A 22,109-nucleotide genomic window follows, 5' to 3' on the forward strand; every position below is an offset into this window, starting at 1 on the left:
CTTCTTTCTTCTTCAAATATATTATCACTAGGGTCTCTATTGTTTCTCATATAGTTTTAAGTCATAATGTATCAATTGTCCACATTTTCGTTAGTCATAATTTGGTTGTTCTCAGAAACGCGTAACTTTTTAGGATTGCCATAAAACTAACCTAACCTAACCTATCTATAGGATAACCTGAGGAAAATCCTGAAAACTTAACGGTTTCAGAATTATGACTAATGATAATATGACAATCATTACATTATAACTTTCAATAATTATGTCAAACAAAGGGACCCAATTATCAATACATAGTATAAAACAAAGTCGCTTCCCGCTCTGTATGTATGTCTGTCCCTATGTATGCTTAGATCTTTAAACGCAACGGATTTTGATGCTGTTTTAATAGATAGAGTGATTCAAGAGGAAGGTTTATATGTATAATACAACAGCATTCCACCCGTGCGAAGCCGGGGCGGGTCGCTAGTTATATCATATACTTAGAGAAAAGTTACCAAAGACTCCGGTGGATGAGACCGGAATCGAACCGGTGTCTGCACATTACGCGACTAACGCCATTACCTCTAGGCCATTCGGTCACGGCGGTACCGTTCATATTTTCATAAATTCAATCTTTGAAAGGCTAGGAGCCTTTGACCAATTCTAAAGGGCGAATAGTGAAAGCACGCTTTTACCTCTTACACAAACACAAATTAATTTATTGTGTAAAGATATAAAGATATTTTATTGTGTAAATAAAGGTGCTAAACTTCTTACATTGTTTTTTTTTTACTTATATATGGTACAAAACCAACAAGCAAGTAAGTGGATAGTAAGTGTCGTTGGACCAAATACGTGTTGGACGAAATGCGAATTGAAATATCATTTGGACGAACTGCGTATTGGACGTAAAGCTAACAAATCCTAGTGTGAACTGTATCACGGTGGGTCAGGATTCACCGTCCTTACATTTTATTTTCAACACGTACCAATCCATTTATAATTAACATGTGTATTAGTTTGCTGCATTATTTATATTTTGTATTACAAGATAATATTAATAGAAACTTACATGACGACACGACAGGGTAAACAAAAGATGAATAGTGAAAAATTTTGTTAGCATATTTGTTCCCTAATTTAAAGTGGTGGTTTATCAAAAATTTCAATGCTCCTAACTCTTATAGAAATTAAAAATTCGAAAATTTCAAACGTAGGGGCATAGCTGTGGACATATACAACAAATTGTGCCAAAATATTTTCAATAATGTTAATATCCAGAGAGGAAGATGAGAACTATGTTTGTATGAAAAGGGGATTTCGCACGGGCCCTCCACTTTCGTCTTAAGTTATGAAATTTGTATGCACGGTATTTGTCTATACGGTACCTATTTGTAATATGGGGCATTTTCTATGAAAAGGGACCTTATTGTCGATGGCGCTTACGCCGCCCAGCGTCGCGCGGCATTGTATTTATATCGGAGCATCGTTTATAATGGCGTAAGCGCCATCGACAATAAGGTCCCTTTTTATAGAAAATACCACATATGGGCCTGATCCAAATATTAAATAAGTAAAGGTCTACTCTTAGCAAATTTATAGTGTTGAACCGATAATCTGTGAATTCACGACTTATCTACTTATGATATCAGTGATAACGGTCCAGTATTTTTTATCATTATTGATACGATTGATAATAGCATCTTGAGGATAAGAAAAAGAATGACGTGTGAACGTAAGATAAAGCAGATATTTAGTTGGGCAACCATAAAAACTGCATTTAAAAACTAAACAAGCTTGTATATAAACAAAAACTTTATTCAGATTTGTATATTTTGAAACATGTTAGAATTGACGCAAATACAACTACACAAATGAATCATATCGACTGCCTTTTAACTGCATTAAACTTTTAAAAAATGTTGTTTATTTGATACTGTTGTTGATACGAAAACAAAAATAAAAATATAAAGCCATCCGGCAGACAGCAAAAAATAGTGACCATATTGTTTGAATTAAGCATATACCGGGTGTTTCCTGTAACAGGAGCAATAAATTAAACTGGAGGCTGTACGCCTCAAACTGACCAACATTTGTTCAGCAACTTTTTAAAATTATGAAATTTTTAGATTTTATCTTTTTCATACTAATTAAATATTATTTTCAATGTACGCTGCCATCTGTGTGTTTGACGTTGCTTGTCACCCTTTAAACATAACAAATTTTGCAATACATTGCGTCTTAGAATAAACTTTAAAGTGTAATGAAAATCAAAACACAAGTTATTTTTAGAAGTTGCTGAACAAATGTTGGTCAGTTTGAGGAGTACAGCCTACTGTTTAATTTAATGCTCCTGTTACAGAAAGCACCCGGTATATGTCGCAAAGCGATTCATTACTATCTTACTAGGAATATAACTATAATACGTCCTTAGTTTAGTGATATGTGGTATTTTATATAAAAGGGACCTTTTTTGTCGACGGCGCTTACGCCATTATAAACGATGCTCCGATATAAATACAATGCCGCGCGACGCTGGGCGGCGTAAGCGCCATCGACAATAAGGTCCCTTTTCATAGAAAATGCCCCATATGGTTATATTATTGGATTAAGTATAGTGAAATAATTGTAGGTAGGAGTGCGGCGGTGCGGCGGAGTTATAGTTATATCCCTAGACGATAGATATAGCCGTTATATAGTTATAAATTAGACAGTGTCCGAATAGATTTGCATTTAAAAAATCCTTACGTGAGTACTTTGCTGGCAGAACGATGAATTCTTAGTGTTTCTGTTTTGAAAGTTTCATCTAATAACTTATGTATTTGTATGTATGTATATTGTATGTATTTATATGAATATTATATAAACAGATATATGTATGTATGTCTATGCCTATGCATTATTTAACTATACTTGTATATATGTAATCACTATGTTGCACCGCCTACAAATTCTCTGCTTTGCCCGAAGGTTGACTAGAGAACTTGCTTGCTTTGGTAGAGAATGCCTCATAGCATTAAGTCCGCCTTTTGTAGGATTGTATTTTCTTTTGTGCAATAAAGATTAAATAAATAAATAAACCCTAGGGATATAATTATATGTCGTAACATAGTTATACGAAAGCGATTCATTACTATCTTAAATATATATTAATAACGGGTCACTCACGTATTTTAAGTCGAAAAAAAAACACGAATACGTGAATGACATACGTGAGTGACGCGGTAAAAATACTGTACATATTTTTTGCCTATGTGACTATGCGTGTGTATATGTGTGTAAAAGCAGTGAATAACGTAACATTTCGTTCCAGCGGGCTCCGTCATTCGTATGATGCAGCACTTCCTCACGCCCGAAGTGTTCCGGAGAGGGCTCGTTATCTACATACAGGCCAAGTGAGTGCTACCTTGTTACTGTTCAGTATTCTGGCCATTTTTACTCTACACTCTATTTATACTAACTACGGCGTCATTTTCGGAAAAAAGCATAACATGTTAAGATACAATTAAAATAACCCTAATAGGAAGTTAGTTAGCGGCCGTTATGCCTTAGTTAAGGGGGCTTTGTTCGCTTTTTTTTAATGATAATATAGGAGGCAAACGAGCAGACGGATCACCTGATGGTAAGCGATTACCGCCGCCCATGGACGTTAGCGACCATGTGATACCTTTTACTTGAAAACGTCACAAATATAAGTAGGTAGGCGCGCGTAAATATATTGAAAACACAAAAACAGATGACATATAAAAGTCCGCTCACAAATTAAAAGCGTTGTATGCCTAATGATCGAGAAGCGACCGAATTTTTTTGCAACAGAAGTTTCCAAACAAAGTAAAAGCCCCTTGAAGGCTTACCGGACGACGACGGAATGTGAATAATGGCCGTTTTTAAATGCGAGGCCAGTTGGTTCTCGAATTTAAAAGTTGTTTAATCATTTGGCTCGTAATTAGCAACAAACTTGATCGCCGAGTACTTGTAAAGTCAAGAGGCCTTGAAATAAAACTATGAAAAAAAAAACGGACAAGTGCGAGTCGGACTCGCCCACCGAGGGTTCCGTACTTTTTAGTATTTGTTGTTATAGCGGCAACAGAAATACACCATCTGTGAAAATATCAACTGTCTAGCTATCACGGTTCATGAGATACAGCCTGGTGACAGACAGACGGACAGACAGACGGACAGACGGACAGTGAAGTCTTAGTAATAGGGTCCGGAACCCTAAAAACGGATTATAACGCGTATATTGAATTTATAATACATCCCGACGTTTCGAACCCTTTACAGCGTTCGTGGTTAACGGGTGACTGACCAAGACCTTCAGACCTTAGGTGTCAAGAGACTATTACAGATGTAATGTATGATCAAAATATAAGCTGTTAATAAAGAATGATCCTTACAAACGTTTGCCAGTATTGTTAACACTTGTAAGGAAAATAACAACTTGGCGACAAGTACGTATTATGTATGAATATGACGGATCATGGGTCAGCATTCTGCGAATGATAGCGGACAGGGTTGACTGTCCCTACTTGTCACAGTGCGAGGGATTGCATTCTCCCGTTAGTGGTATTTTGTTTTAAATTTAAGACTACCTGTACCTACCTACTAACCCCTTAGTTTTGTAAGTGTTACTTATAAAATGTGTCTTGGTTACATGAAATAAATGTATTGAATTGAATGGGCTAATGGTCTTTGTCAGGACCAAATATTGGGAATATATTATGACCCCGTCATACTTGGAGTTAAGAAACCGAAGTATCAAGCTACCTAGGTTTATGCTAATCATTTTTTTGTAGTTCCCGAGCCGCCGCTACACCAGCCAGCCTCTACGCGGCCATGCAAGAGGCCCTTAATGAGTCCAATCACACCATTCCCTACCAATTGGCTACAGTCATGACTCGCTGGGAGACTCAAGGCGGTTTCCCGGTTCTGAACGTGAGGCGCACGTCACCTGAGTCTAACTCTATCTTCGTAGATCAGGTAAGTTACTAATTATTTCTGTACCATCATGCGCCTGCTTTCAAGTTGTAGCCTCACGACATCGACAGTGTGGCGACTCCAGATTGTTTTTACGCTACTAATCAATGAGACCAACCAATTATCCCTCACAGTTTAGCTACAGGCTTACGATGCAATGGTAGCTGCATTATAATTCGCCCAACAGAAGTTCATTTTGTGTCGATGTTTAGTAAATACCTATTAATTAAATATGTCAATGGTAATAGGGAAAAGTGTGGACTGAACGAAGATGTAGTGACAAAAATTGAGAAAGATATGTTGAGATGGTTTGGACACGTGGAAAGAATCAATGAAAGAAGGCTAACAAAGAGAGTGTATAAGGGAGAGGTAGAAACGGTAATTGGAAGGGGCAGACCTCGGCGGACTTTCTCTGATCAGATCGGGGAAATCCTGAAGAAACGCCAGGTCAAGAGCACCCTAAACCGCCGAGCGTGTATGAGGAATGTTATGAAAGTGAAGAAAGCGAAAGAGGTATGTCAGGATCGTAGCAAGTGGAAATCCGTGGTCTCTGCCTACGCCTCCAGGAAATAGGTGTGTATGTATATATGTATGTATGTATGTCAATGGTTATACTGGTTTTAATCAAAAAAAAACATTGCCAAATACTTCAACCTAAAAATACAAAATCACGTACGTTTATCGGTGAATTTACCAAATCAAGAGTTAAATGCCTTTAATTCGTTCATCGACTCATAGTGGAGTAACAACAAAATCGTTTTGAAATGCTGAACGGTCGGCTCCCAAGATAATCCGGGCAAGCCACTTAACCAAATGGATCGTGCTAAAAACACTTGTTGCTTTTCAAAAGGTACGTGAACTACGTGAAAGCGTGAGATGGGATTATTAAAGAGTTTAAAAACAAGTGCTAAAACGAGAAATATTTGAGGTAAAGAGCTATGGCGTTATTCATTAACGCGTTACTAGCCTGAATTAGGTATGCATCGCTTGTCTTTATCTGTCACTTCGACTTATGTATTTGTAAGAAAGGGTTAAAACATTATTTAACTAAATTAGGCCCGTAAATATGTGATCGGTGATCACGACACATGATAGTTTCTCTAGAAAACGAAACGTCGGATGCCTCGGGCCGGACCTAGACCGTTTTAGCGTTTTGCTTAGTAAATACATCGGTCTATGACCGACCCGACTCGCAATTGTAGACGCAACTGAAATAAGCGGTCGCGATCTTATACAGAATTTATATGGAAACGCTTACGTAGGTGGCGATCACAATCAGGATGGTCGCAGTGATACTTTGGAGCCTTATATAGCCCCTAACACAAGAAGAAGAAGAAGAATGGGAACGCTTATGTGTATTGACCTCGATTAACTTATGTGCCTCGTCTAGTAGTTGAGTTGGTCGGTGATTGATGTTCATCTTGTTTTATCGCAGGAACGCTACCTGACCGACCGCTCGCAGACCTCCGCTGAGCGCTGGCACGTGCCTCTCAACTGGGTGCTGTCTACCAACATCGACTTCAGCGACACCAGTCCGCAAGCCTGGCTGCCGCCGACCTTCCCTGCCACGTCCTTCAACATCCCCGGTCTGGCTGACGCTGAGTGGTTCATTGTTAATAAGCAACAGACTGGTATGTATAATAATTCTGAGGGAAACTATAGCCAAATGATCTCTCATTTTAAGCACCCAGTTAAGGAGTTCTTCAAATTTAGACTGAACGAAGACGACGCAAATGCACAACGTGACTATGAGCTATTGCAATATCATAACGCGACAAAACACGATCACATTACTGAATTATTCTCATTTGTCACAGGTTACTACAGAGTGAACTACGAATCTACCAACTGGGAGGCTTTGACGAAGGTCTTGGCCGAATCTCACGAGACCATCCACGTCCTCAACAGAGCTCAGCTCGTCGACGATGCCTTCAACCTGGCAAGGAACGGTCGTCTTGTAAGTTTTTTTTATTCTTCATTTAAAATCGTAAGTTTTTGTGTTCTTCATTTAAAATTATGGGTTTAGAAATTTTCAAGTGGCTGGATCTGTAAGGTCTGTGGGATGTTTTATAGCTCACATGCATTATGCGACACTAGGATATTATGATGATGTGGTGATGGTGATGAAATGTACAGATGAAAAAATGTTTTTGACGATGGGTGGCATAGATGAGATGCATTTATGTGTCGTTGAACTTTTTTAAACTATTGATTATGGTGCTGGATAGTTTGCAAAACGAGGTAGGTAAATGTACTGTAAGTAACCGCAGAATATCTTCCTCGTTTCGTCATGCCAAAGTATCAACTTTTGACAACCAGATTTAACGCATAGTGTACGGAGCCAAACAGCGCTATCTCTAGTAGCTGTCAAATTGGAAGCACAAACTTGTCTAAAGCTGAGACAGAGATGAGAAGAGATGTGCGGGAACCGAAATAAACCGCTATTTTGCGGAATTTTTAAACCGGTTCCGAGCCTTGCGAACGAGACGCATTGGCGACCGCATCATTTTGATGTCACGATGTAAGTTTAAATTGATCTCCAGTCCGTTTTTCTGAAAGCATAATTGGAATTCAGTTACATTTTAGTCTCTCTTAAACGTCTACCAATTGTTGCAGTTGCAAATGGCACATCCATTTATTATAATAATTGGAGTGGAACAAAACAGAAATTGTGGCCTGCGATATTAACTGAAAGTTTGCCGTGAATAATAACTAGATTTAGCGCTGGGGAGTTTTTGTTGTACGTATTTCAGCTAAAGTTTGCATTTATAGTCAACGTGTTGTCGAGCTTAAGTATTCTGCAGTTGTATAATCCCAAATTTAAAAGAAGAATAATTGTGTTGGTTGTGGTTTGTTATATTTATTTGCGTATTTATCTTTGCGGTGGGAGGGGGGGAATATTAATTGCATGTAAAAAATACGCAAGTAAGTATAACGGGTTAGCATTAGCACTGATTGACTAGCACGTTATCTTACCTATATAATAAAATATTATCTTTGCTATTTTTGGTTCATGCATTCTTTCATGGATACAAGTAAGTACCAAATGTTGGTTAAGTTCTTTGAAATTATTCAAATGATGTCATTTTTCCATATTTTAAAAATACTAACAAAGTGGAGCTTAAATTGTTAATTGATTAATAAAAAACAGCTTCTTTCGATGCCTCGCTAAAAGCTGAAAAAAGTTTGTAAACAAAATTGTGCAGTTTTTCATCCCATTTGCATTTCTAACGGCGCGAAATTAATTAACATTGTCCTAGTTTCTTAATTTGAATAAATATTTAGGAATTTATGTTTTTTTTTACAATTATGGCCTGGATGCGAGTCCTTTAAGCCAATTAAGTCTTTGTTTTGCCATTTGGTTGGAGTCTGCCCTTGCTAATAATATAGTCCGTGTGAACATTTCTAAGGGCAAATCTTAATTAAAATGGTAAAAAATCCATAGAAAATTTAAATTTTGCTTTAACCCCCTCTTAAAGTAATCATGTTTTGTAGGACTACCAACACGCATTCGAGCTGTCCTTGTACCTGGAGGATGAGAAGAACTACATGCCATGGGGGTCTGTGCAGAGAGCCTGGAACTACCTGGATGTCGTACTCAGTGGCTCAGCAGCGTACGAAATTTTCCAAGTAAGTAACCATGTTCCCAGGACTACCGCCACGCGTTCGAGCTGTCCTTGTACCTGGATAATGAGAAGGACTACATTCCCTGGGGATATGTGCAGAAAGCCTGGGATTACCTGGACGTGGTGCTCAGTGGCTCAGCAGCGTACGAAATTTTCCAAGTAAGTAACCATGTTCCCAGGACTACCGCCACGCGTTCAAGCTGTCCTTGTACCTGGAGGATGAGAAGGACTACATTCCCTGGGGATATGTGCAGAAAGCCTGGGATTACCTGGACGTGGTGCTCAGTGGCTTAGCGGCGTACGAAATTTTCCAAGTTAATTCTTTCTTTTGTGCTTCCTGAGTATCTTATCTTATAGTTTTCGGGGGCCCTTGCGGATACACTTCGATCCATAGGGATCTTTTGTGCAAGTTACCTCCTAGGAAAGATCCGTCCGCTACTCAAGAGCCCCACCATCTCCATATGATGATGGAGCTCATGGGTAGCGTTTTGAATTCCTTTGGTCCCAGATAGCGTTTTGCGTCCTCAGTTACAACAAACCTTATTTTTACTGCGTTATATGTCGATGGTACAGTCAGCAACAATAATTCAATAGTTGCGAATGAAACAACGCTCCTAAAGTCACAGCCACCCTGGAATACTCTTCGAAATAGATATAATAATATAAATAAAGAGATATAATAAAGGAGACCAGTGATCAAAAACAAAGTTCCTAAGTTTTTTTTACAAATAAAGCGAATAAGTAGATATTTTATTTTTTTAAGAGTCTGGCTCTTGTCGGTGTAGTAACCGCCACTCCGTTCTTCTTTTTAAAGGTAACGCGTGGATCGTATACAGTGAATGGATATAATAATATAAATTAAGAGATATAATAAAGGAGACCAGTGATTAAAAACAAAGTTCCTAAGTTTTTTTACAAATAAAGCAAATAAGTAGATATTTTATTTTTTTAACAGTCTGGCTCTTGTCGGTGTAGTAACCGCCACTCCGTTCTTCTTTTTAAAGGTAACGCGTGGATCGTATACAGTGAATGGATATAATAATATAAATTAAGAGATATAATAAAGGAGACCAGTGATTAAAAACAAAGTTCCTAAGTTTTTTTACAAATAAAGCAAATAAGTAGATATTTTATTTTTTTAACAGTCTGGCTCTTGTCGGTGTAGTAACCGCCACTCCGTTCTTCTTTTTAAAGGTAACGCGTGGATCGTATACAGTGAATGGATATAATAATATAAATTAAGAGATATAATAAAGGAGACCAGTGATTAAAAACAAAGTTCCTAAGTTTTTTTACAAATAAAGCAAATAAGTAGATATTTTATTTTTTTAACAGTCTGGCTCTTGTCGGTGTAGTAACCGCCACTCCGTTCTTCTTTTTAAAGGTAACGCGTGGATCGTACACAGTGAATGGATATAATAATATAAATAAAGAGATATAATAAAGGAGACCAGTGATTAAAAACAAAGTTCCTAAGTTTTTTTACGAATAAAGCAAATAAGTAAGTAGATATTTTATTTTTTTAAGAGTCTGGCTCTTGTCGGTGTAGTAACCGCCACTCCGTTCTTCTTTTTAAAGGTAACGCTTGGATCGTACACAGTGAATGGATAACACAATAGAACTTTATATCGAAAACTATTATTATTAAATATTTGTTTACATGTTAGTAACCATATTTTATTTTGACAACCTATCTTGACGCTTTTCCTTTCAGTTCTAAACTTCTTTTCTTCAAATATAATATGGTTAGGTCTGTTTTGACGTTAGCACCATAGAGGCTGCACCTTAACACTTCTTTCTGCCACTGTTTTGAACATTAAATAAAACGCAGAAAACATTACGTAACAGTACTTCAGTGAGTTCAGTGGTATTAGGTTACATCTCGAAAGTGAAACAAATATAATATAATTAAATATCTATATTATAGATCTTTACAGCCACGTTATTACATTACAATCTTCAACTAACAGGCTCGAATGATTACCCCTTGACTCTGAATAAGTGCCATTCAGAGCAAAGTACAGATCACTACCCTAGATGGTAGTTTTGAATGATTCACGGTTAGTTTCACTAGACTTATATTGACTTATATATAGACCGTGAATATCGGGAGCTCGAAAACAATATAAAAGGTAATCACGGCCCATATCCCGGCAAATATATTCTTTATTCTTTATTGTATTGCAGTCATGTTCATAATACATTAGGTGTTACAGTTTGAGGATGGTAGGTACATGACACCCTGTCAGGGCACTCAATTTTCTTAAGTCTAGGTAATTACATGCATCTCATACAAATAGCAATAAAATCTGTATTTATAACTTTAAATTTTATCGACGTTTATGCAACGTTAAATGTCAAGTTCGTTTAGAAAATTAGTAAAATAATAAAATAATGATGCTAAATATTAAATGTTAAATATCCAGGTTAATTTATAAATAGATTTAAATAATGTGAAACAATATAGTTAATATTAATTAACTGTATGTCATTTTAGAGAATTCATAAATGTCAATAAATGTTTACAATAATATTTCAATAAAATTTAATTAATTCAATTTGGGTAAGTACATAGCATTATTTCAGTGTTTGGTCATTTAGAAATTCGTCTATTGTGTAATATGCTTTCTCTAAAAGAAGCTTTTTGAGCGTATTTTTAAACAGTTTATTATTCGGTTCCTGTTTTATACTGTCGGGGAGTTTATTTGTGATTATAATACATTGATAATAAGGTCCCTTTCTGCACATAGCTAACTTGGTATTTGGTATGGCTAACTGATTCTTAGACCTATAAGCCCTGCATGATAGGCAGAATGCGCGAGTCCATGAGGCCCCCATACAACGTCTGAGAGGGTGACGCCGCAGGGGATGTTAGTGGGTATTCTCCTCCCCATCCTGAGGATGTACGGGAGGACCGAGTCCCACATACCACCCCCCCAATGGGCTTCCCCAGCCCGGGGGGTGAGATGCGTAAATGCCCCCTGCGTCAAAAAAAAAAGGTGAACCAACACAATACATATAAGATCCGTCAAACCACCCAACTATAGTCCAAACGCTTCCGTGGTTGAAAATTAACTCGAATATCTTAATAACATAATAACTATTCTTTAATTGTCGTAGTTCTAATGCGAAATATGCTTATAAATGCTCAGACAAAATCAAAAAGAACATTCCTATTTAATAGTATTTTATACAATCGTGATATAATGGAGAGTTTTTTAGTCGAGTACCGTGTTAAGGCCACGAACCGTGCTGTCACTGTCAATTGCTATTATAAATTTATTGACAGTAACATTAATGCTGCTGCATTCGTCATCCGAATGTCACATTTACCATGTGTAGTGACAACAAGTGTAATACAATACGGAGTGTAATTAAGGAAGTCTGTGGGGAAAAGGTACGAAAGCTCGAAATGAATAGGAATGGATTTGACCTTTTCAATACGTGAGCGCCTTATTGAATGTATTGGAGAAATATGAGGCAGGAAATATGCCTTTCATAATTCGGGTATATTTAATATTAAATGATGGTACTCAGGTACGGGTTGCATTTAAATATAAACCTTATTATCGTTAAGTACAGTCAAGTGTAAAAATATGGGTGCATATAACTTACTCAAAAATATGTCCCAGAGTTCTTAAGAGTTAACCGACATATTTTTGAGTATGACGTGTGCACCCACATTTTCACACTTGACTGTACATAACAATATATAAATGAGATCGTTGAAAAGGCGGTATTCAGTATGGATTTAGTACTTTAAGATTTTTAACGTTAGACCATCGATCACTCATCATATTTTTTTAATTAAATTAGATTTTACATACAACATCACTAAGCGCCACTTGCACCATCCCACTAACCTGGGGTTAACCATTTAAACCGTTAACCCAGTGTCGAATTGTACTGGTAACCATAGTAACTCCAGGTTTAACCGGTTAACCCCGGGTTAGTGAATGGCGCACTTGCCACTTGGCCCTAATAGTATTAGCTTATAATAGTATTTTTTATGCCATAGGCCCCTGGTAGTTACGTACCTAATGTTTATAGTGTACTCTGTCATACTCGGTCAACTAGTCAAATCGTCTTTGGCAAATAGTTATCTAACCTTATCATTCCAGGAATACGTCTTGAAGCTCACGGCGCCCATGTACGAGGAGTTGGGCTTCAACGCTTTATCCACCGAGGAACATGTGACCGCGTACTACAGGACCATCATGCTGGACTTCAACTGTCGCTACGGCAACCAAGACTGTCTTGATAGGGCGTCGGAGCTGCTCCAGCAGTTCAGGGACAATCCTAGTAAGTTTTTCATTAACGCATTATTCCGCTTTAAAAAAAATGCTCTGGGCACATCATTCCTTGATGGGACAGTTAATTTCCTTGATGGACCGAGGCACAATATGACGGCGTACCACAGGACCATCATGCTGGACTTCAACTGTCGCTACGGCAACCAAGACTGTCTTGATAGGGCGTCGGAGTTGCTACAGCAGTTCAGGGATAATCCTAGTAAGTTTTTCATTAACGCATTATTCCGCTTTTGAAAGGATTGCTCTAGGCACATCATTCACATGTGACAGTCAAATTCCTCGATGGACCGAGGAACATGTGACCGCGTACCACAGGACCACCATGGTGGACTTCAACTGTCGCTACGGCAACCAAAACTATCTTAATAGGGCGTCAGAGCTGCTACAGCAGTTCAGGGACAATCCTTGTAAGTTTTACGTTAACGCAAACTTAAAAAACTTTGTCTGTTTCTTTGTTAGCGTCTTATTATTTTCTTCCCTTAATCATATTCCAATGCGATCTGTGACTTTACTTCATACCTCTCCCCGTCCCTCTCCCGTCTTTTGTTATTTACTTCTGTCCTGATAAGCTTTCTTACTAGAATGTCAGTCATATTCCTTCTCAGCTGAAAGAAAAATGAAGACTGCCCGGACAAGAAACTTCCTCAAGTACCAACAACGACAAATACTGAGCTGTCCTGCCCGCGCAGCATGGTTCCCCTATCACTAAGTCCGTCACTTTCGCACTCACATACTTGTTAGAACGTGACAGGCATGGTGATAAGTGTACCGTGCTGCGACGCCTGGTCTAAGGTTTTACTGTTTTTTTTTAAACTACATCGGTGGCAAACAAGCATACGGCCCGACTGATATTAAGCAATCTCCGTAGCCTATGGACGCCTGCAAATCCAGGGGTGTTACATGCGCGTTGCCGACCCTAACACTCCGCACCCTCGTTGAGCTCTGGCAACCTTACACACCGGTAGGAACACAACACTTGAGTGGGGTCTAGTGTTATTTGGCTGCGGCTTTCTGTAAGGTTGGGCTCTGCCTCTCTTTTGGACTTAGTTTAAGGACATACCCGGGTCCGTGTGTGCTTGACCTGTACGGTTATGTTGGAAGCTCTATCTAATGAAAGCGTGATAATGACAGTGCCCATTTTCAATCGCGCTAAGTTAAAAAGTGATGATTGTATTTTATCATATGTATTATCAGTACACCGTTTATCAAACTCTTGCATAAAGTTGAATAGATTATATAATCATTACTTTTAAAAATTTCATCTCTCATCCCAGCTCAACGCCTCAACCCTGACATTCAGACGACGGTCTACTGCGCCGGTCTCCGCGGTGGAGACCAAGATAACTTTAACTTCTTGTGGCAGCTGTTTGAAGCCAGCACCGACTCTAGCGAACAATCCATCTTGCTAAGCGCTATGGGATGTACCGGCGATGAGACAATTAGGCAAAAGTGAGTAGAAATATGAGTTCCGAAGTTATTTGAAATTGTTAGTCGTTGACGATCAACGAATTGGCGATAAGCAATTCCGTTTCCATTTAACGGTACCTATGCAAATGTATCATCTATGCTAGCATCATTTTTATTAAATATTGAATTTCAACGGTGTAAACAATCAAAAGACTAAGGTACAGTTGCACCAGTCACGATTACCGGAATGATCAACTTCACTCAACAGTGAACTATGAAACTACCCATACAATGAAACATAGCGGTGACAGACTGTTTGGTGCAACCGATCCTTAGCGCTATATTCATAAGTACATAAAATCCTGACTCACTATGATTGAGCAACTCACGATGACTTTTATCTTCCGCAGTTATCTGAACCAAGTGATCGATGACGAATCGCCCGTGAGACAGCAAGACAAGCATACGATTGTCGTGTCCGTCATCAACTCGAGCCCTCAGGGCATGGAGGCTGCCTTGGAGTTCGTCATTGAAAACTGGGCTGAAATTCAACCCAGGTTAGTAAGAAGAGTTAAGAAATGCTTAAATAACTACAAACAAACACGACCGGTCTGGCCTAGTGGGTAGTGACCCTGCCTGTGAAGCCGATGGTCCTGGGTTCGAATCCCGGTAAGGGCATTTATTTGTGTGATGAGCACAGATATTTGTTCCTGAGCCACGGGTGTTTTCTATGTATTTAAGTATTTATATATTATGTATATCGTTGTCTGAGTACCCATAACACAAGCCTCCTTGGGCTTACCGTGGGACTTAGTCAATCTGTGTAAGAATGTCCTATAATATTTATTAAAAAAAAAAAAAAAACTATACCCGCAATATTTTTAATGGCATAGTAAAAACATATATTACTTTGTAATTTTAAAAAATTTCTAAAAGTATTTTGATACAATGTAATGCGTGATCTAGTTTGCTTAATTTTTATATTAATTTCTAATTTTGTAGTCTATATTTTTATTCTGTAGACCAAAATGACATTTCATGTGTTGCTAGTTTTTTTACGTCTTATAAATATAAATATAATATAATATAACAACTTTTTGAAGCAAAAAATAACGCAAATTTATTAAAAGCATTTAGTAACCGGAAATATTCATTAATTTACTAATATTAATTTTAAAACATTTATCTTTACGGTTTTTACTCACTATTATTTTTAGTCGCTTTGGCGACATGTTTCGGATTCTTTGGGAATACTTCCTCAGGGACGAGTGTCCGCGGCGGTTGTACGTCGTGAGGAAGGATTCCCAAAGAATCCGAAACATGTCGCCAAAAGCGACTAAAAATAATAGTGAGTAAAAACCGTACTGATAAATATTTTGATATTATGTCTCACGATAGTTTAAGTGCGAATATTAATTTTAACCTATTTTCATACAGAGTGCAAGGCTTGACCGGAACAACAAACATCCTCAATGCTTTTTCCAGCAGGCTCACAACTCAGGCGCATTTAGACAAGGTAATTTTTTTTTTTAATTCCCCATGCAACATCAATTAAGTATCCTATCCTGCATGCTCTCTTTCCTTTTTTGCCATTCGAGTACATTTAGAAAATTAGAAGGAAATATTAATAATTCAGATTTTAGATTGAGAGAATGAATAACCAACATTCCATTTTTTTATGGCATTTCATTGACTCAATTCAGTCGTTATTACCACTATTAGGAGTATTATAGTTAACTTCATGTCAATTATTAAAAAAAATATTGAACTCAATTAGCACAGATTTTTCACCCAAAACATTTCAGTAAATGAGACAAATGAAGTCTCGCCTAGTTGTGTTAGTCCACCTTATAGGACACCTTCTCTGGTTTGACTTGTTTAGAAGTTATGAAACCTCATTTCTTCTAGATCAACGAGCTGGTCAGCCGCCACCAAGCCATCTTAACAGCCGGAGAGCAGGCTTCTATCGGTGCCATCAGGGAGAACATCGCTGCCTCCATCTCCTGGTCTACTGACAACTACGCCGGGGTCAACTCCTGGCTCAGTGTGACCTTCAGGAACAGCGCGACTGCCATCACTTCTAGTTTTGTAGTCCTGTTCTGTGTTATTGTAGCTGTATTTAATTGTTGAATTAATTAAATTAGTATAAGGAAGGAACTGAAATCGGTATTGATGTTGTTTCTAACCATTAAATAAAACTAATAATAAAAGTTTATTTAAGCATTACATGTGGTCCTACTAATTATGTTCCGACAAAATTCAGAATAGTTTTTTTTTAAAGAAACCTATCTTAAAATAATCAATATAAATAGTTTTACTATAATTTACTTCCCAACCTACCATATCAAGTTTGACAGCACGACGAGATGGTGGACTCTGACAATTAAACTTACTTCGAAAAAAATATTAAAATCTTGTGAGCTTAAGAAGGCTATGTTCCAGAGTGTACCTGTATATCACTTGATGATTATGACTCAGGTATTCTCAAAGTGCGTAGTATGATCGTAAGCATTTACTTGGTCATACTTAACCTTGTCATTCGTTGTATCTGATAAATATTTCAACGCTTTATCTTGCAACTGTGAAAAACCAAAAAAAGTCATTTAGTTACAACAATCAATCAATTTATAGTAGATATTCATGGATAAGAGATCAGTTTAGAACTCATGCCCAAGATCAACGCATCGATGCAAGACCACGTTTGAGAAGTCAATATTCAATCCGCAAACAAAATGCGGACTGTATTTGTTTTCTGTTTCATTCTCGGTGTAGTGTCATCGTTGCCAATAAAGATTGAAGATGAACCGGACTTACAAATTCTTCAAGAAGTACCAGAGTCGTCACTGCCGGATTTACCCGAAGACGATGTCGTAGAATATGATCCAGATTTTCCTATTTTACCAGAGTCACCAGAAGATGGAATCGAAGGATTTAACCCCAATTTACCAATTCACCCAGAGATCCCAACACCAATAATATTAGACACGCCTGAAAACCAGGAAGTTCTTCAATCAGATTTGCTTGAAGATGGTATTGACGAAAATGAACTAAGTCATCCCGAATCACCAGATAATATACCTATAATGATTGAAAATGGTGTTGAAGAAGGAAATAACATAACCATGAGGAATCAAATCCGCCCTGGCATGCACGTATCCCGTTACATAGTAGAACTCGAACCTAACTCAGCCAGTGGCACTTTTAGCGGACTTTTAACAGCTTCAGTGATAATAAGTGATGCTGGTACACTGGAAGATCCTATTGTATTTCACGTAGAAGATCTGAATATTGATTCCGTAATGTTTTCGATTACTGGAAGTTCAACAATTAATGCTGCCGACTTTGATGTCGATGATGGTCTATTGGAAATTGAAACTGGGGTCGAAATGTCATTGTACACGTTGTTCATTGAATACACGGGCTCATTGAGTAACACTGGTTCGGGATTTTGGACGGGAGCATTCAATGACTTGTGAGTACAAAGTTTTTTTATAATTAAAATTAAAGTTAATTAAAATAACTTAGGTACGGTCAGCGTCAATAGTAACAGATGAAACCATCTGCCACCCTGGAATAGGTTTCCAAATAGGGATATCTCCATAACCATTCAATTTTAAAGAACTAAAAAGATAGTAGGTACTTATCTAAGTGCAGACACCTACAGGTGATACGTTATATAAATTTTTGCCCGTATTACAAAAAAATATAGTGCCAGTTTAAAAACAATCCTAAAAACCGATTGATAACATGAGGCGGATTAATCTCCAAGGGGTAACTTAAAAGTGATAAGAATTAAGAAAGACTACAAGATAATCGATTTATCGGTTATCTATATCATAGAACGTACTTATCTTTTGACAGTATCTTTATACTAGAAACCCGTCTGAGATGACATGGTCATATCATGAGAAGAAATGAAGACACATGACGAGAGGTGTGATGGCTACATATGCAGGAGGGGAAAAAAGGTCCAAGCCGACCTCCCACGACTTGAAATCAGACCATTAAAAAGGACCTGAGATTGGTGAAGGTACGGGTATAACACAAAACCGTACATTGTGGCGTAAACGTACAAGGTCTGACCCCAAATGACATGGGACATATACAGCCAGGAAGAAGAAGCAAAAGACGAAGTATCTGTATACTCTAAACTGAAATAAATGTCATATACGAAGGAAAAAATGACCAAAACCTCCAGTGTCCAGAGCTGGAGACGAACCAGCGTACCCCGTTTACCGGACAGGTGCCTGAACCGCTCGGCTATCCGGTCACGGTGGCATGGGTCGAAATTTCCAAGTATATGACAATTCCCGAAGGCTTGTGGCGCCCCCTGCCAGTTCCAGCTCTGGACACTGGAGGCTTTGGTCATTTTTTCCTTCGTATATGACATTTATTTCAGTTTATAGTTTAAATAGTAGTGTGTCTACTTGAAAAACCACAAATTAAAATATTTTCATAGAAAATAATTTAATTTGTTCTTAGAGTATCTGTATACTCGTTAAAAGACTGCATTCGGGTTGCAACCTCAGCAGCGTTACTAATACAACTAGGCAGCGGGAAACGGGCGATGTCACTGTCAATTTCCTTCACAAATTCATTACAAACACACAAACAAATCCCCTTACCAGAATTCGAAGCAAGGACCTCCATAGGCCGGGTCACAACTGACTAGGTCTAAGAGGCCTAATGTATCCTTATAGATCAAAAACAAGACTTATTCAACTCTATATCAGATAATATTGTCTTCGGTTACCGCGATAGTTACTCATGAAATAAAACTATGAAAACGGATTATATCGCGTATATTGAATTTATAATACATCCCGACGTTTCGAACTCTTTACAGCGTTCGTGGTCAACGGGTGACTGAGGAAAAATTACAAAGTGCAAAAATACCCACATACTAAAATAATAACGATCAATATACGCGATATAATCCGTTTTCATAGTTTTATTTCTATATCAGATAGTTAAAGGTCTAGTGACACTTAGACGTGACTCTGGAACTACTATTATACATTATAATCTACTAGAAGAGCGCTTTTACACTAAGGAAAGTTAAAAATCGAAATTTCGTTAGAGTTAGACCAAGAAAAGTGCAACGATTTTGATAGCACACGCAGTGCAAGTGTTATTTTAAACGTCAAATTTCTATGAAATTATGACGTGTAAACAAGACTTGTACTGCGTGTGCTATCAAAATAGTTGCAGGCTTATATTGGACTATTATATCGTTCGCATGATGCTTACGCATTGTAATTGGTTTTAATAGTCGCAAGGCATACATGTTTCTTGTTGGAATAATCTCTGGCCTCTGTTTTCTCGACAATACCCTAGTCGTAAGCAATACATCATTGTTACAGTACTATCACACGAAATCTAGCTTTCGTTTTTGCTCCAACTTGTCATTAATCATGAAAAGCAAAGCCTCTGGGCTTTGGTAAAGTTCAAGGCCTGAATAAACTTCGGTTTGGTGGCATAAAGGTTTTTCTTTCTTAAAGTTGTCACGATTATTGAAAAATTGGAAACACATTTAATAGTAAAAGTTTGTCATAAAAAGTCTGTTAAACAAAGCATTTACGCATAAAGGATGACTCACGTTAGACCGGGCCGTGTCCGGGCCGGAGCTTCCGGCGCTTCGTTTTCTATGGAAAGCATCACGTGATCAACTGTCATGTCATAGAAAAGTAAGCGCCGGAAGCTCCGGCCCGGACACGGCCCGGTCTAACGTGAGTCATTCTTAATTCGATCGTTTTCTAAATATAAATTGACGTAACGGTACTTGACAGTTTGTTGATTACATAATCATAAGCAACATTGCTTAGTATATCCATACTTTACTGTTATAAATACGAAAGTCTGTCTGTCTGTGTTACCTCTTCAAGCTTAAACCGCTGAACCGATTTAGTTGAAATCTGGCATAGAGATAGTTTGAGTCCCGGAGAAAGACATAGGATAGTTTTTATCCCGAAAATCATCCCTTAAGAGAGTCAAAAGGGGGGTGGAATTGAGATAATTAATTAATTGACTGATAATTTTTTGTGTGCTCAAATTGAATGATTGCTATTACACTAGTAGTTTCGAAGATAATGGTCATTTTTTGGCAATTTTCTTAAATAACTTCTAAACTATTTATTTTAAAATTACAAAAAAAATATATTTAAGATTCTCACAATGAGCTCTTTCTTTAATTATGTAACATGATATAGATTGAAAAAACTTTATTTTTTAATTTTCTCATTTATCCCCCAAAAGTGGACCCCATGTTTAAAATAGTCCGTCTGTCCGTCTTTGGATCACGAACTTATATATGTGAACAAAATTTCAACTTAAGTGGTCCAGTAGTTTCGAAGAAAATAGGCTGTGACTGACGGACAGACAGACAGACGCACGAGTGATCCTATAAGGGTTCATTTTTTTCCTTTTGAGGTACGGAACCCTAAAAGTACGGAACCCTCGATGGGCGAGTCTCTAGTCAGATTTCTATAGTTATTCAAGTTTCATACTATTTTGAATAATTAGGACAGAGCTGGAGTTACGCAGGCACAAATTTAGAGAATGACAAATGACCATTATACCTAGATAAACACCACAAGCTACAACACAATAATATTCATATTCCATTAATTTCTTTAACTTCGCAAACGAAATGAATGTGAAAAGCAAAGTAATTTATTAAAACAATGTAAGTAATGTTTTCGCTAGTAAAGTTGATGCTTAATTATTTTTTTACGGAGATATGATTTCAATAAAATCCGTCTTTAAAATTGCAATACTTACCTTTTGACATCTAATGAATTCAATACACACAATCATGTAAAACATAGTCGTGCAAGTAAAGAATAATACGACGTGGCAGATAAAATGTGCCTATCGGGTACCAATACTTTATCACGCAGAATTCTTGAAAAACATAAAGATTGTGTCAATCAATTTAAGCACAGGAAATCAAAATGTTCCATAGATGACGAATGCAAGAAATATTGCTCAATGATAGATGTAAAATGTGCCTACATTGCTTCAAAATTCGCTTTTTTTACATGATAAAATTGTGGTAAATATGGTGGCTAAAAATAAATGCATTCCCGTATGTATGTATGTATTAATTTTTAAATAAAAATAAGTTTATTTACAAACATAAAAAGGTACATGTACGATATGAAAATCAGTTAGAATTAACAAGAAGTTACCTATTTGTGGAGTAAAGGATGACTCACGTTAGACCGGGCCGGAGCTTCCGGCGCTTACTTTTCTATGACATTACAGATGATCACGTGATGCTTTCCATAGAAAACGAAGCGCCGGAAGCTCCGGCCCAGTCACGGCCCGGTCTAACGTGAGTCATCCTTAAAATGGAAGAGAGTGAGACCGCTGATTTTCAGTCCCCAACAAAAAAAACTAATTCTTAACTCGTAGGGTTAGTAAATAACTATACTACCTAAATATCCAGCCAAACAGTTCGCTATCAAGGCGATGTAAGTGGAAAGTGGAAATGTTAAAACTTCAAAGGCTCCGTTTTAATTTTATACGGGTCTCTATTGTTTTCCATAGTTTTAACTCATAATGTATTGTTTGTCCGCATTTTCATTAGTAATAATTTGTTTTATCTCAGAAACGCGTAACTTTTCAGGATTTCCATAAAACAAACCTAACCTAACCTATGTATAGGATAACCTTACGAAAATCCTGAAAAGTTAACGGTTTCAGAATTATGACTAATGATTATCTGACAATCATTACATTATGACTTTCAAAGGGATTCATTTTTAAATAGCTAAGATTGAAATGGATTTTGATAATAACA

General features: G+C 37.5%; 2 protein-coding genes and 1 long non-coding RNA gene across 3 annotated transcripts in view; 1 reads left to right on the forward strand and 2 right to left on the reverse strand.

The window, feature by feature from the left end:
- Positions 1–16,458, forward strand: part of LOC134743797 (aminopeptidase N-like) — a 33,966-nt gene extending 17,508 nt beyond the window's left edge. The window contains exons 7-16 of the mRNA XM_063677458.1: positions 3,296–3,377; positions 4,779–4,962; positions 6,395–6,590; positions 6,777–6,916; positions 8,610–8,744; positions 12,707–12,887; positions 14,173–14,347; positions 14,716–14,862; positions 15,743–15,821; positions 16,214–16,458. Coding sequence (XP_063533528.1) covers positions 3,296–3,377; positions 4,779–4,962; positions 6,395–6,590; positions 6,777–6,916; positions 8,610–8,744; positions 12,707–12,887; positions 14,173–14,347; positions 14,716–14,862; positions 15,743–15,821; positions 16,214–16,435 — 1,541 coding nt within the window. The 3' untranslated portion in view covers positions 16,436–16,458. The remainder of the gene's footprint in view (positions 1–3,295; positions 3,378–4,778; positions 4,963–6,394; positions 6,591–6,776; positions 6,917–8,609; positions 8,745–12,706; positions 12,888–14,172; positions 14,348–14,715; positions 14,863–15,742; positions 15,822–16,213) is intronic.
- The window catches only part of LOC134743410 (membrane alanyl aminopeptidase-like), a 363,156-nt gene that overhangs the window by 302,438 nt on the left and 38,609 nt on the right, over positions 1–22,109 (reverse strand). The window lies entirely within an intron of this gene.
- Positions 76–22,001, reverse strand: LOC134743810 (uncharacterized). The gene is made up of 2 exons (XR_010128040.1): positions 21,954–22,001; positions 76–146 (listed from the first exon to the last, which is right to left on the reverse strand). It is a non-coding gene; the product is annotated as an uncharacterized LOC134743810 (long non-coding RNA).

Source organism: Cydia strobilella, chromosome 8 (genome assembly GCF_947568885.1).
Source record: "Cydia strobilella chromosome 8, ilCydStro3.1, whole genome shotgun sequence".
Taxonomy (NCBI): Eukaryota; Metazoa; Arthropoda; class Insecta; order Lepidoptera; family Tortricidae; genus Cydia; species Cydia strobilella.